Here is a 14,225-nt window from a genome sequence, read left to right as displayed (position 1 = left end):
AAAGCGAGAAAGACTTTTCCTCTTCAAAAATAAGAACTCCGCTCTCTAGGCACGCCGTCTGTGACCGTTCAGCAATATTATGAGAAGCCCGGAAAGAACCCGGGCTTTGGAGTCAGAGGTCACGGGTTCAAACCCCGGCTCCGCCAACTGTCAGCTGTGTGACTTGGGGCCTCAGTTACCGCATCTGTAAAATGGGGATTGAGAGTGTGAGCCCCCCGTGGGACAACCTGATCACCTTTTAACCTCCCCAGCGATTAGAACAGAGCTTTGCACAAAGTAAGCGCTTAATAAATGCTATCATTATCATTATTATTGTGTGTCGCTGGACATTTTGGAAGCCTCCACGCCGATCACTTCCATACTCGGTGTCCCGCGTTGATCCATCTCGGCCCGGTTTGCCCATTTCCTCGTTGGCTCCTTTCGTTGCCCGTCGGCGTGAAGCAAACCCATCACCCCTGGTCTCGTCCTCCACAAGCCATTTGTCACCGCCCGGTCGGGGGATTGTTACCCGCGTGTTTATTTGTGTTTCCATTGGATTCACCAGGTGGGTTCGGAGGGTTCGGAACCACGACCACCGCGGCCAGTTCTGCGTTTAGCTTTTCCGCCCCAACCAACACAGGCACAACAGGTAAGAGCCCCACGACTTGGGATTTAGGAGCAAAACAGAACGCGGGTCGCTTGGAGATTTCTTCTTCTTCTTTATTTTTTTTTTTGGATAATGCCTTCGCCGTTCCTCTTCCCAGGTCTCTTTGGTGCTACCCAGAACAAAGGTTTTGGATTTGGAACCGGCTTCGGCACAGGAACGGGAACAAACCCCGGCCTCGGGGCCGGTTTGGGAGCCGGGTTGGGCTTCGGAGGATTCAACACGCAGCAGCAGCCGACCAGTACGTATCATCATCATCATCATCATCATCAATCGTATTTATTGAGCGCTTACTATGTGCAGAGCACTGGACTAAGCGCTTGGGAAGTACAAATTGGCAACATATAGAGACGGTCCCTGCCCAACAGTGGGCTCACAGTCTAAAAGGGGGAGACAGAGAACAAAACCAAACATACTAACAAAATAAAATGAATAGAATAGATGTGTACAAGTAAAATAGAGTAATAAATATGTACAAACATATATACAGGTGCTGTGGGGCAGGGAAGGAGGTAAGATGGGGGGATGAAGAGGGGGATGAGGGGGAGAGGAAGGAAGGGGCTCAGTCTGGGAAGGCCTCCTGGAGGAGGTGAGCTCTCAGCAGGGCCTTGAATCGGGGATTTGGCGCGTGGTGCTTTCTTGAAGAGTCGAGGTTATCCGTCGGCTCTGGAGAATCCCAGCGTAATCACGGATATGACACTTCTTGGTTGCATTTTTCTCCGTCCCGAGACCGAGTCGGCTTCACGGTGGGCGGACCTCCTTCACTGCTGTCGGTAGGGACTGTCTCTATATGTTGCCAATTTGTACTTCCCAAGCGCTTAGTACAGTGCTCTGCACGTAGTAAGCGCTCAATAAATACGATTGATTGATTTTATTCGACCTCTCTCCCCTCTCCCCCCACATCTCTGTATTGTTCCAAGTTTAGCCCAACCGACCGGGCTGAAACCACAGGGCATTCGGTTTACTCGAAAAATCTAAATTCTTCGGGCCTTGAAGGGCCCTGATTCAAATCGCGTTGGAGCATAGCCCAGTCAGAGGACATGGGTTCGAATCCCGGCTCCACCACATGTCTGCTGTGTGACCTTGGGCAAGTCAGTGCACTTCTCTGAGCCTCAGTTCCCTCATCTGGAAAACGGGGATTAAGACTGTGAGCCCCCCGTGGGACAACCTGATCACCTTGTATCCCCCCAGCGCTTGGAACAGTGCTTTGCACGTAGTAAGTGCTTAACAAATGCCATTATTATTATTATTATTATTATTATTATTATTATTATTAGAAAGAGAGTTTCTGAGGTGCAGTTTCTCTCTTTCCCTTGCAATTTTTTTTTTTGAAGAGCACCCCAGGGACGACTCCTCCTCTGTTAACAAAAAAATATGGCTTCTAAGCCATCAAAATTCCCACCCCCCCACTTCCTTCCACATCCCCTCCTTCCCAAGGAAGGCAGCCATGGGCAGGGAGTGTGTCTGTCTGGCGTTGTATCGGACTCTCCTCAGCGCTCAGTACAGTGCTGTGCCCGCAGTAAACGCTAGATAAATACGATCATCATCAACCGTATTTATTGAGCGCTTACTATGTGCAGAGCACTGTACTAAGCGCTTGGGAAATACAAATTGGCAACACGTAGAGACAGTCCCTACCCAACAGTGGGCTCACAGTCTAAAAGGGATATGTACAAGTAAAATAAATAAATAGAGTAACAAATACGTACGAACATATATACATATATACAGGTATACATATATGCAGGTAGACATGGATGTGGGGAGGGAGGGCATTCCAGACGAGGGGAAGGATTGAATAAAGGAAGGAATTCCAAGGACACACCGGCCCGGCAGAGCCTCCCTCGGCAACCGGTCATATTTATCGAGCGCTCGGCGCGTGCAGAGCCCTGCCCTGAGCGCCAACTGGTCCGGATCCTGGCCTTTGTCATATATGTCTGTACATATTTATTACTCTATTTATTTATTTTGCTTATCCATATCTATTCTATTTATTTTATTTTGTTAGTATGTTTGGTCTTGTCTCCCCCTTTCAGACCGTGAGCCCACTGTTGGGTAGGGACCGCCTCTGTATGTTGCCAACTTGGACTTCCCAAGCGCTTCGTCCAGTGCCCTGCACACAGTAAGCGCTCAGTAAATACGATCGATGATGATGATGATGAAGCGCGCGTGTCCCTCCCTTCAGCTTTAGGCGGCCTCTTCAGTCAGCCCACGCAGGCTCCTCCCCAGTCCAACCAACTGATAAACACGGCCAGCGCCCTGTCCGCCCCGACGCTCCTGGGGGACGAGCGGGACGCCATCCTGGCGAAGTGGAACCAGCTCCAGGCCTTCTGGGGGACGGGCAAAGGCTACTTCAGCAACAACATCCCGCCCGTGGAGTTCGGCCAGGAAAACCCCTTTTGCCGCTTTAAGGTGAGTCGGCCGCTCGAAGCCCCGTGGGGTGCTTAGAGGATTCCCCGGCCACGGTGTTCAAAAGGAGTCGAGGAGCGTGTTTGTGGGCCTCCCTTCAAGGCCCTGCTGAGAGCTCACCTCCTCCAGGAGGCCTTCCCAGACTGAGCCCCTTCCTTCCTCTCCCCCTCGTCCCCCTCTCCATCCCCCCCATCTTACCTCCCTCCCTTCCCCACAGCACCTGTATATATGGATATATGTTTGTACAGATTTATTACTCTATTTATTTTGCTTGTACATATCTACCCTATTTATTTTATTTTGTTAGTATGTTTGGTTTTGTTCTCTGTCTCCCCCTTTTATCATCATCATCAGCAATCGTATTTATTGAGCGCTTACTGTGTGCAGAGCACTGTACTAAGCGCTTGGGAAGTACAAATTGGCAACATATAGAGACGGTCCCTACCCAACAGCGGGCTCACAGTCTAAAAGGGGGAGACAGAGAACAAAACCAAACATACTAACAAAATAAAATAAATTGAATAGATGTGTACAAATAAATTAAATAAATAAATAGAGTAAAAAAATATGTACAAACATATATGCATATATACAGGTGCTGTGGGGAAGGGAGGGAGGTAAGATGGGGGGATGGAGAGGGGGACGAGGGGGAGGGGAAGGAAGGGGCTCAGTCTGGGAAGGCCTCCTGGAGGAGGTGAGCTCTCAGCAGGGCCTTGAAGGGAGAAGGCCTTTTAGACTGTGAGCCCGCTGTTGGGTAGGGACTGTCCCTATATGTTGCCAATTTGTACTTCCCAAGCGCTTAGTACAGTGCTCTGCACATAGTAAGCACTCAATAAATACGATTGATTGATTGATTGATTGAGAAGGAGGCCTTCTCCCCATCCCCCCCCGCCTTACCTCCTTCCCCTCCCCGCACCACCTGTATGTATGTATATCCGTTTGTACGGATTTAATAATAATAATAATAATGATGATGATGATGATGGCATTTATTAAGCGCTTACTATGTGCAAAGCACTGTTCCAATCCTGACTTCTCCACTTTGCTGGGCGACCTTGGGCAAGTCACTTCACTTCTCTGTGCTTCAGTTGCCTCATCAGCAATCGTATTTATCATCAATCGTATTTATTGAGCGCTTACTACATGCAGAGCACTGTACTAAGCGCTTCAGCACAGTTCCCTCATCTGGTTCCCTACCAACTTGTACTTCCCAAGCGCTTAAGCGCTCAGTAAATATGATTGATCGATTGATCAGGTTGTCCCACAGAGGGCTCACAGTCTTAATCCCCATTTTCCAGATGAGGGAACTGAGGCTAAGCACAGCCTCATCTGTGAAGTGGGGAATGAGACTGCGAGTCTCAGGTGGGATACCTGTATATATGTATATATGCTTGCACGTATTTATTACTCTATTTATTTTACTTGTACATATTTATTCTGTTTATTTTATTTTGTTAATATGTTTTGTTTTGTTCACTGTCTCCCCCTTCGAGACTGTGAGCCCACTGTTGGGTAGGGACCGTCTCTGTGTGTTGCCAACTTGGACTTCCCAAGCGCTTAGTACAGTGCTCTGCACACAGTAAGCGCTCAATAAATGCGATTGATTGATTGATTGATTGTTCTAAGCGCTGGGGAGGTTACAAGGTGATCAGCCCACTCTTCTAGACTGTGAGCCCACTGTTGGGTAGGGACTGTCTCTATTTGTTGCCAACTTGTACTTCCCAAGTGCTTAAGTAAGCGCTCAATAAATACGATTGATTGATCAGGTTGTCCCACAGAGGGCTCACAGTCTTAATCCCCATTTTCCAGATGAGGGAACTGAGGCCCAGAGAAGTGAAGTGACTTGCCCAGAGTCACACAGCTGACAGTTGGCAGAGCCGGGATTTGAACCCATGACCTCTGACTCCAAATAATAATAATAATGATGATGATGGTATTGGTTAAGCGCTTACTATGTGCAAAGCACTGTTCTAAGCACTGGGGGGTTACAAGGTTATCAGGTTATCCCAGGTGGGGCTCACAATCTTAATCCCCATTTTACAGATGAGGTAACTGAGGCACGGAGAAGTTAAGTGACTTGCCCAAAGTCACACAGCTGACATTTGGCGGAGCCGGGATGTGAACCCATGACCTCTGGCTCCAAAGCCCGGGCTCTTTCCGCTGAGCCACGCTGCTTCTCTGTTTATTTATTTAGAGTATTTATTACTCTATTTGTACATACTCTATTTTATTTTGTTAATATGTTTTGTCTTGTTGTCTGTCTCCCCCTTCTAGACTGTGAGCCTGCTGTTGGGTAGGGACCGTCTCTGTGTGTTGCCAACTTGGACTTCCCAAGCGCTTAGTGCAGTGCTCTGCACACAGTAAGCGCTCAATAAATACGATTGAATGAATGAATGAATGAATGAGACAGTCTGTGGATTGAGGAGGAAAAAGGAATCCATCTCTCCCCACGTCCTCCGCTCAGAGGCAGCCGGCAGACTAGAAGCCGTCGTAAGGAAACTCCGAGCCACGGAGGACCGGGAGGTATTCTTATGTCTTTAAGGTGCTTAGTCCAGTGCTCTGCACACAGTAAGTGCTCAATAAATACGATTCAGTGAATGAATGAGACAGTCTGTGGGTTGAGGAGAAAAAAGGAATCCATCTCTCCCCCCGCCCTCCGCTCGGAGGCAGCCGGCGGACTAGAAGCCGTCGTAAGGAAACTCCGAGCCGCGGAGGACCGGGAGGTATTTTCATGTCTTTAAGGTGCTTAGTCCAGTGCTCTGCACACAGTAAGTGCTCAATAAATACGATTCAGTGAATGAATGAATGAATGAGACAGTCATTGAGGAGAAAAAAAGAATCCATCTCTCCCCCCCTCTTCCGCTCGGAGGCAGCCGGCAGACTAGAAGCCGTCGTAAGGAAACTCCGAGCCACGGAGGACCGGGAGGTATTCTTATGTCTTTAAGGTGCTTAGTCCAGTGCTCTGCACACAGTAAGCGCTCAATAAATATGATTGAATGAATGAATGAGACAGTCTGTGGGTTGAGGAGAAAAAAGGAATCCATCTCTCCCCGCCTCCTCCGCTCGGAGGCAGCCGGCGGACTAGAAGCCGTCGTAAAGAAACTCCGAGCCGCGGAGGACCGGGAGGTATTTTTATGTCTTTAAGGTGCTTAGTCCAGTGCTCTGCACACAGTAAGCGCTTAATAAATACGATTCAGTGAATGAATGAATGAATGAGACAGTCATTGAGGAGAAAAAAGGAATCCATCTCTCCCCCCCTCCTCCGCTCGGAGGCAGCCGGCAGACTAGAAGCCATCGAAAGGAAACTCCGAGCCACGGAGGACCGGGAGGTATTCTTATGTCTTTAAGGTGCTTAGTCCAGTGCTCTGCACACAGTAAGCGCTCAATAAATACGATTGAATGAATGAATGAGACAGTCTGTGGGTTGAGGAGAAAAAAGGAATCCATCTCTCCCCACCTCCTCTGCTCGGAGGCAGCCGGCGGACTAGAAGCCGTTGTAAAGAAACTCCGAGCCGCGGAGGACCGGGAGGCATTTTTATGTCTTTAAGGTGCTTAGTCCAGTGCTCTGCACACAGTAAGCGCTCAATAAATACGATTGAATAAATGAATGAGACAGTCTGTGGGTTGAGGAGAAAAAAGGAATCCGTCTCTCCCCGCCTCCTCCGCTCGGAGGCAGCCGGCGGACTAGAAGCCGTCGTAAAGAAACTCCGAGCCGCGGAGGACCGGGAGGTATTCTTATGTCTTTAAGGTGCTTAGTCCAGTGCTCTGCACACAGTAAGCGCTCAATAAATACGATTCAATGAATGAATGAATGAATGAGACAGTCATTGAGGAGAAAAAAAGAATCCATCTCTCCCCCCCTCTTCCGCTCAAAGGCAGCCGGCAGACTAGAAGCCGTCGTAAGGAAACTCCGAGCCACGGAGGACCGGGAGGTATTCTTATGTCTTTAAGGTGCTTAGTCCAGTGCTCTGCACACAGTAAGCGCTCAATAAATATGATTGAATGAATGAATGAGACAGTCTGTGGGTTGAGGAGAAAAAAGGAATCCATCTCTCCCCACCTCCTCTGCTCGGAGGCAGCCGGCGGACTAGAAGCCGTCGTAAAGAAACTCCGAGCCGCGGAGGACCGGGAGGCATTTTTATGTCTTTAAGGTGCTTAGTCCAGTGCTCTGCACACAGTAAGCACTCAATAAATACGATTGAATGAATGAATGAGACAGTCTGTGGGTTGAGGAGAAAAAAGGAATCCATCTCTCCCCCTCCTCCTCCGCTCGGAGGCAGCCAGCGGACTAGAAGCCATCGTAAGGAAACTCCGAGCCGCGGAGGACCGGGAGGTATTCTTATGCCTTTAAGGTGCTTAATCCAGTGCTCTGCACACAGTAAGCGCTCAATAAATACGATTCAATGAATGAATGAATGAATGAGACAGTCATTGAGGAGGAAAAAAGGAATCCATCTCCCCCCCCCGCTCGGAGGCAGCCGGCGGACTAGAAGCCGTCGTAAGGAAACTCCAAGCCGCGGAGGACCGGGAGGTATTTTCATGTCTTTAAGGTGCTTAGTCCAGTGCTCTGCACACAGTAAGCGCTGAATAAATACGATTGAATAAATGAATGAATGAATGAGACAGTCATTGAGGAGAAAAAAAGAATCCATCTCTCCCCCCCTCTTCCGCTCAGAGGCAGCCGGCAGACTAGAAGCCGTCGTAAGGAAACTCCGAGCCACGGAGGACCGGGAGGTATTCTTATGTCTTTAAGGTGCTTAGTCCAGTGCTCTGCACACAGTAAGCGCTCAATAAATACGATTGAATAAATGAATGAGACAGTCTGTGGGTTGAGGAGAAAAAAGGAATCCGTCTCTCCCCGCCTCCTCCGCTCGGAGGCAGCCGGCGGACTAGAAGCCGTCGTAAAGAAACTCCGAGCCGCGGAGGACCGGGAGGTATTCTTATGTCTTTAAGGTGCTTAGTCCAGTGCTCTGCACACAGTAAGCGCTCAATAAATACGATTGAATGAATGAATGAGACAGTCTGTGGGTTGAGAAGAAAAAAGGAATCCATCTCTCCCCGCCTCCTCCGCTCGGAGGCAGCCGGCGGACTAGAAGCCGTCGTAAAGAAACTCCGAGCCGCGGAGGACCGGAAGGTATTTTTATGTCTTTAAGGTGCTTAGTCCAGTGCTCTGCACACAGTAAGCGCTTAATAAATACGATTCAGTGAATGAATGAATGAATGAGACAGTCATTGAGGAGAAAAAAGTAATCCATCTCTCCCCCCCTCCTCCGCTCGGAGGCAGCCGGCAGACTAGAAGCCGTCGTAAGGAAACTCCGAGCCACGGAGGACCGGGAGGTATTCTTATGTCTTTAAGGTGCTTAGTCCAGTGCTCTGCACACAGTAAGCGCTCAATAAATACGATTGAATGAATGAATGAGACAGTCTGTGGGTTGAGAAGAAAAAAGGAATCCATCTCTCCCCGCCTCCTCCGCTCGGAGGCAGCCGGCGGACTAGAAGCTGTCGTAAAGAAACTCCGAGCCGCGGAGGACCGGGAGGTATTCTTATGTCTTTAAGGTGCTTAGTCCAGTGCTCTGCACACAGTAAGCGCTCAATAAATACGATTGAATGAATGAATGAGACAGTCTGTGGGTTGAGGAGAAAAAAGGAATCCATCTCTCCCCCCCTCCTCCGCTCGGAGGGCGGACTAGAAGCCGTTGGCTCAGTGGAAAGAGCCCGGGCTTTGGAGTCAGAGGTCAGGGGTTCAAATCCTGGCTCTTCCAACCATCAGCTGTGTGACTTTGGGCGAGTCGCTTCACTTCTCTGGGCCTCAGTTCCCTCATCCGTAAAATGGGGATGAAGACTGTGAGCCCCGTGTGGGCCAACCTGATCACCTTGTAACCTCCCCAGCGCTTAGAACAGTGCTTTGCATGTAGTAGGTGCTTAATAAATGCCATTATTATTATTGTTATTAAGGAAACTCCGAGCCGCGGAGGACCGGGAGGTGTTTTTATGTCTTTAAGGTCCAGGTGGGGCTCCGTCCCGGTTTCAGGGTACGGCGCCGAACGAAGACCGAGGGGCCAAATGGGCCGACGTCTCTAGCGGGCCCGCGGGGCCTCTTTGGCCTCCGCTCCCGTTGCGGCCTCTCTCCGCAGGCGGTGGGCTACAGCTGCATGCCCAGCAACAAGGACGAAGACGGCCTGGTGGTCCTGGTCTTCAACAGGAAGGAAACGGACATTCGCGGCCAGCAGCAGCAGCTGGTCGAATCGCTCCATAAAGTTCTGGGAGGGAACCAGACCCTCACCGTCAACGTGGAGGGGGTGAAGACGCTGCCGGACGACCAGTACGTGGACCGCGAGCGGGCAGTGCCGTCACTTCTCTCGGTCCTGGTTTTGCGGGGGGACGGAGGTGGGAAACCCTGATAAGGAATTCCCCCCTCGGCATATGGGAAGAAATGGTTTCGTGCACAGTGTGAGTCAGGGCCTAACGTTGGGAATGATTTGAAAACGTGTGGGTAGTGTGACCCTGGACAAGTCACCTCACTTCTCCGGACTGAGCCCCCTCCCCATCCCCCCCGCCTTACCTCCTTCCCCTCCCCACGGCACCTGTATATATGTTTGTACAGATTGATTACTCTCTTTATTTTACTATTCTATTGATTTTATTTTGTGAATGTATTTTGCTTCGTTGTCTAGACGTGTGAGCCCGTTGTTGGGTAGGGGCCGTCTCTCGATGTTGCCGACTTGTACTTCCCAAGCACTTAGTACGGTGCTCTGCGCACAGTAAGCGCTCAATAAATGCGATTGAATGAGTGTTGCCAGCTTGTACTTCCCAAGCGCTTAGTACAGTGCTCTGCACGCAGTAAGCGCTCGATAAATACGGTTGAATGAATGAGTAGTTCTCAAGAGACTGAACAGTTCAGTTTTTTTAATATAATTTTTTATGGTATTTATAAAGCACGTACTATGTGCCAGGCACTGTAGTAAGCACTGGGGTAGATACAGTAAGTGCTCAATAAATGCGATTGAATGAATGACTAGTTCTCAAGAGACTGAACAGTTCAATTTTTTTATATTTTTTTTATGGTATTTATAAAGCACGTACTACGTGCCAGGCACTGTAGTTAGCACTGGGGTAGATACAGTAAGCACTCAATAAATACGATTGAATGAATGACTAGTTCTCAAGAGACTGAACAGTTCAATTTTTTTTCATAGAATTTTTTAATGGTATTTGTAAAGCATGTACTACATGCCAGGCACTGTAGTGAACACTGGGGTAGATACAGTAAGTGCTCAATAAATACGATTGCATGAATGCCTAGTTCTCAAGAGACTGAACAGTTCAATTTTTTTTCAAATAAATTTTTTATGGTATTTGTAAAGCACGTACTACGTGCCAGGCACTGTAGTAAGCACTGGGGTAGATAGAGTAAGTGCTCAATAAATACGATTGAATGAATGACTAGTTCTCAAGAGACTGAACAGTTCAATTTTTTTTAATATAATCTTTTATGGTATCTGTAAAGCACGTACTACGTGCCAGGCACTGTAGTTAGCACTGGGGTAGATACAGTAAGTGCTCAATAAATATGATTGAATGAATGACTAGTTCTCAAGAGACTGAACAGTTCAATTTTTTTTTATATAATCTTTTATGGTATCTGTAAAGCACGTACTACTTGCCAGGCACTGTAGTTAGCACTGGGGTAGATACAGTAAGCGCTCAATAAATATGATTGAATGAATGACTAGTTCTCAAGAGACTGAACAGTTCAATTTCTTTTAATATAATTTTTTTACAGTACTTGTAAAGCACGTACTGAGTGCCAGGCACTGTAGTAAGCCCTGGGGTAGATAGAGTAAGCGCTCAATAAATACGATTGAATGAATGACTAGTTCTCAAGAGACTGAACAGTTCAATTTTTTTTATATAATTGTTTTTTGGTATCTGTAAAGCATGTACTACGTGCCAGGCACTGTAGTAAGCACTGGGGTAGATAGAGTAAGCACTCAGTAAATACGATTGAATGAATGACTAGTTCTCAAGAGACTGAACAATTCAATTTTTTATTTATATAATTTTTTCATGGTATTTGTAAAGCACGTACTATGTGCCAGGCACTGTAGTTAGCACTGGGGTAGATAGAGTAAGCGCTCAATAAATACGATTGAATGAATGACTAGTTCTCAAGAGAATGAGCAGTTCAATTATTTTTTATATAATTTTTTTACGGTATTTGTAAAGCACGTACTACGTGCCAGGCACTGTAGTAAGCACTGGGGTAGATAGAGTAAGCGCTCAATAAATGCGATTGAATGAATGACTATATTTATTCTATTTATTTTATTTTGTTACTATGTTTTGTTTTGTTCTCTGTCTCCCCCTTCTAGACTGCGAGCCCACTGTTGGGTAGGGACCGTCTCTATATGTTGCCAACTTGGACTTCCCAAGCGCTTAGTACAGTGCTCTGCACACAGTAAGCGCTCAATACGCTTCATAAATAATGAATAAATAAATTCATTCATTGAATGAATGAATGAATGACTAGTTCTCAAGAGACTGAACAGTTCGATTTTTTTTTATATATAATTTTTTTATGGTATTTGTAAAGCATGTACTACGTGCCAGGCACTGTAGTAAGCACTGGGGTAGATACAAGCTTATCAGGTTGGACACAGTCCCTGTCCCACATGGGGCCAATTTCTTTCATTCAGTTGTATTTATTGAGCACTGACTGTGTGCAGAGCACTGTACTAAGCCCTTGGAAAGTACAAGTTGGTTCATTCATTCATTCAGTCGTATTTATTGAGCGCTTACTGTCTGCAGAGCACTGTACTAAGCGCTTGGAAAGTACAAGTTGGTTCATTCATTCTATCGTATTTATTGAGCGCTTACTGTGTGCAGAGCACTGTACTAAGCGCTTAGGAAGTACAAGTTGGCCACATGAGAAGCAGCATGGCTCAGTGGAAAGAGCCCGGGCTTTGGAGTCAGAGGTCATGGGTTTGAATCCCGGCTCCACCACTTGTCAGCTGTGGAGCCTTGGGCAAGCCACTTAACTTCTCTGTGCCTCAGTTACCTCATCTGTAAAATGGGATTAAGACTGTGAGCCCCACCTGGGACAAAATGATCACCTTGTGTCCCCCCAACCCCCCAGCGCTTTGAACAGTCAATCAATCAATCAATCAATCGTATTTATTGAGCGCTTACTGTGTGCAGAGCTCTGTACTAAGCGCTTGGGAAGCACAAGTTGGCAACACATAGAGACGGTCCCTACCCAACAGTGGGCTCACAGTCTAGAAGAAGAACTATAAACCATCATTATCATTATTATTATTATTATTATACCATCAGCTGTTGCTGCTACCGTCTTAACCTCGAAAGCAATATTCGATGTGCCTCCGTTATTTAAGTTCATTCATTCATTCAGTCGTATTTATTGAGCGCTTACTGTGTGCAGAGCACTGGACTAAGCGCTTGGGAAGTCCAAGTTGGCAACATACAGAGACGGTCCCTACCCGACAGTGGGCTCACAGTCTAGAAGGGGGAGACAGACAACAAAACAAAACATATTAATAAAATAAATACAATAAATATGTACAAGTAAAATAAATAAATAGAGTAATAAATAGTATTACAGTAATAATAATGATGATGGCATTTGTTAAGCGCTTAGTACATGCAAAGCACTGTTCTAAGCGTTGGGGGGGATACAGTGTGATCAAGTTGTCCCACGTGGGGCTCACAGTCTTAATCCCCGTTTTTACAGATCAGGGAACTGAGGCTCAGAGAAGTGAAGTGACTTGCCCACAGCAGACTTGTGGCGGAGCCGGGATTCGAACCCATGCCCCCCGACTCCAAAGCCCGGGCTCTCCCCATTGAGCCCCACTGCTTCTCTGTCATTTACTAAATAAATAAATCATCATCATCATCATCAATCGTATTTATTGAGCGCTTACTATGTGCAGAGCACTGTACTAAGTGCTTGGGAAGTACAAATTGGCAACATATAGAGACAGTCCCTACCCAACAGTGGGCTCACAGTCTAAAAGGGGGAGACAGAGAACAAAACCAAACATACTAACAAAATAAAATAAATAGAATAGATATGTACAAGTAAAATAAATAAATAAATAAATAGAGTAATAAATATGTACAAACATAATTGGCAACATAGAGAGACAGTCCCTACCCAACAATGGGCTCACAGTCTAAAAGGGGGAGACAGAGAACAAAACCAAACATACTAACAAAATAAAATAAATAGAATAGATATGTACAAGTAAAATAAATAAATAAATAAATAGAGTAATAAATATGTACAAACATATATACATATATCCAGGTGCTGTGGGGAAGGGAAGGAGGTAAGATGGGGGGGATGGAGAGGGGGATGAGGGGGAGAGGAAGGAAGGGGCTGAGTGTGGGAAGGCCTCCTGGAGGAGGTGAGCTCTCAGCAGGGCCTTGAAGGGAGGAAGAGAGCCAGCTTGGCAGATGGGCAGAGGGATTGGGGCCATTCCAGGCCCGGGGGATGACGTGGGCTGGGGGTCGATGGCGGGACAGGCGAGAGCGAGGCCTAACGGTGAGGAGATTAGCGGTGGAGGAGCGGAGGGTGCGGGCTGGGCAGTAGAAGGAGAGGAGGGAGGGGAGGTAGGAGGGGGCGAGGGGATGGATGGACAGCCTGGAAGCCCAGCGGGAGGAGTTTCTGCCTAAATAAGGCCCAACCCGTCGGTGGCCGGAAACGAGCCGCCACCTCGCAGCCTCATTCTGCGCTCTCTCTCCCAACAGGACGGAAGTCGTCATTTACGTCGTGGAGCGTTCTCCAAACGGGACCTCCAGGAGAGTTCCCGCCACCACCCTCTATGCTCATTTCGAGCAAGCGAATATAAAACCCTCCTTACAGCAGCTGGGGGTGACCCTTTCCATGGCGCGAACTGAGCTCTCTCCGGCACAGATCAAACAGCTCTTGCAGAATCCTCCCGCTGGTAACTACTCTACTGATCAATCAATCAAGCGTATTTATTGAGTGCTTACTGTGTGCAAAGCACACTGATAGTACTGATAGTAGATACTGATAGTTACTGCTGGTAACTACTGAGCCCCCTCCTTCCTCTCCCCCTCCTCCCCCTCTCCATCCCCTCCGCCTTACCTCCTTCCCTTCCCCTCAGCAACTGGATATATGGATATATGTTTG

At 47.5% G+C, this 14,225-nt stretch overlaps 1 protein-coding gene across 2 annotated transcripts in view; it reads left to right on the top strand.

Annotated features, from left to right (window-relative positions):
- Positions 1–14,225, top strand: part of NUP54 (nucleoporin 54) — a 32,509-nt gene that overhangs the window by 6,372 nt on the left and 11,912 nt on the right. For both annotated transcript variants that reach the window (XM_038759690.1, XM_038759691.1), the window contains 5 exons: positions 545–628; positions 744–884; positions 2,829–3,055; positions 9,187–9,374; positions 13,820–14,016. In XM_038759690.1, the coding sequence (XP_038615618.1) occupies positions 545–628; positions 744–884; positions 2,829–3,055; positions 9,187–9,374; positions 13,820–14,016 (837 nt within the window). The remainder of the gene's footprint in view (positions 1–544; positions 629–743; positions 885–2,828; positions 3,056–9,186; positions 9,375–13,819; positions 14,017–14,225) is intronic.

Source organism: Tachyglossus aculeatus, chromosome 17 (assembly GCF_015852505.1).
Source record: "Tachyglossus aculeatus isolate mTacAcu1 chromosome 17, mTacAcu1.pri, whole genome shotgun sequence".
In the NCBI taxonomy this organism is placed as follows: Eukaryota; Metazoa; Chordata; class Mammalia; order Monotremata; family Tachyglossidae; genus Tachyglossus; species Tachyglossus aculeatus.
The sequence above is the reverse complement of the archived record's forward strand: the minus strand, read 5'-3'. Positions and strand labels throughout refer to the sequence as shown.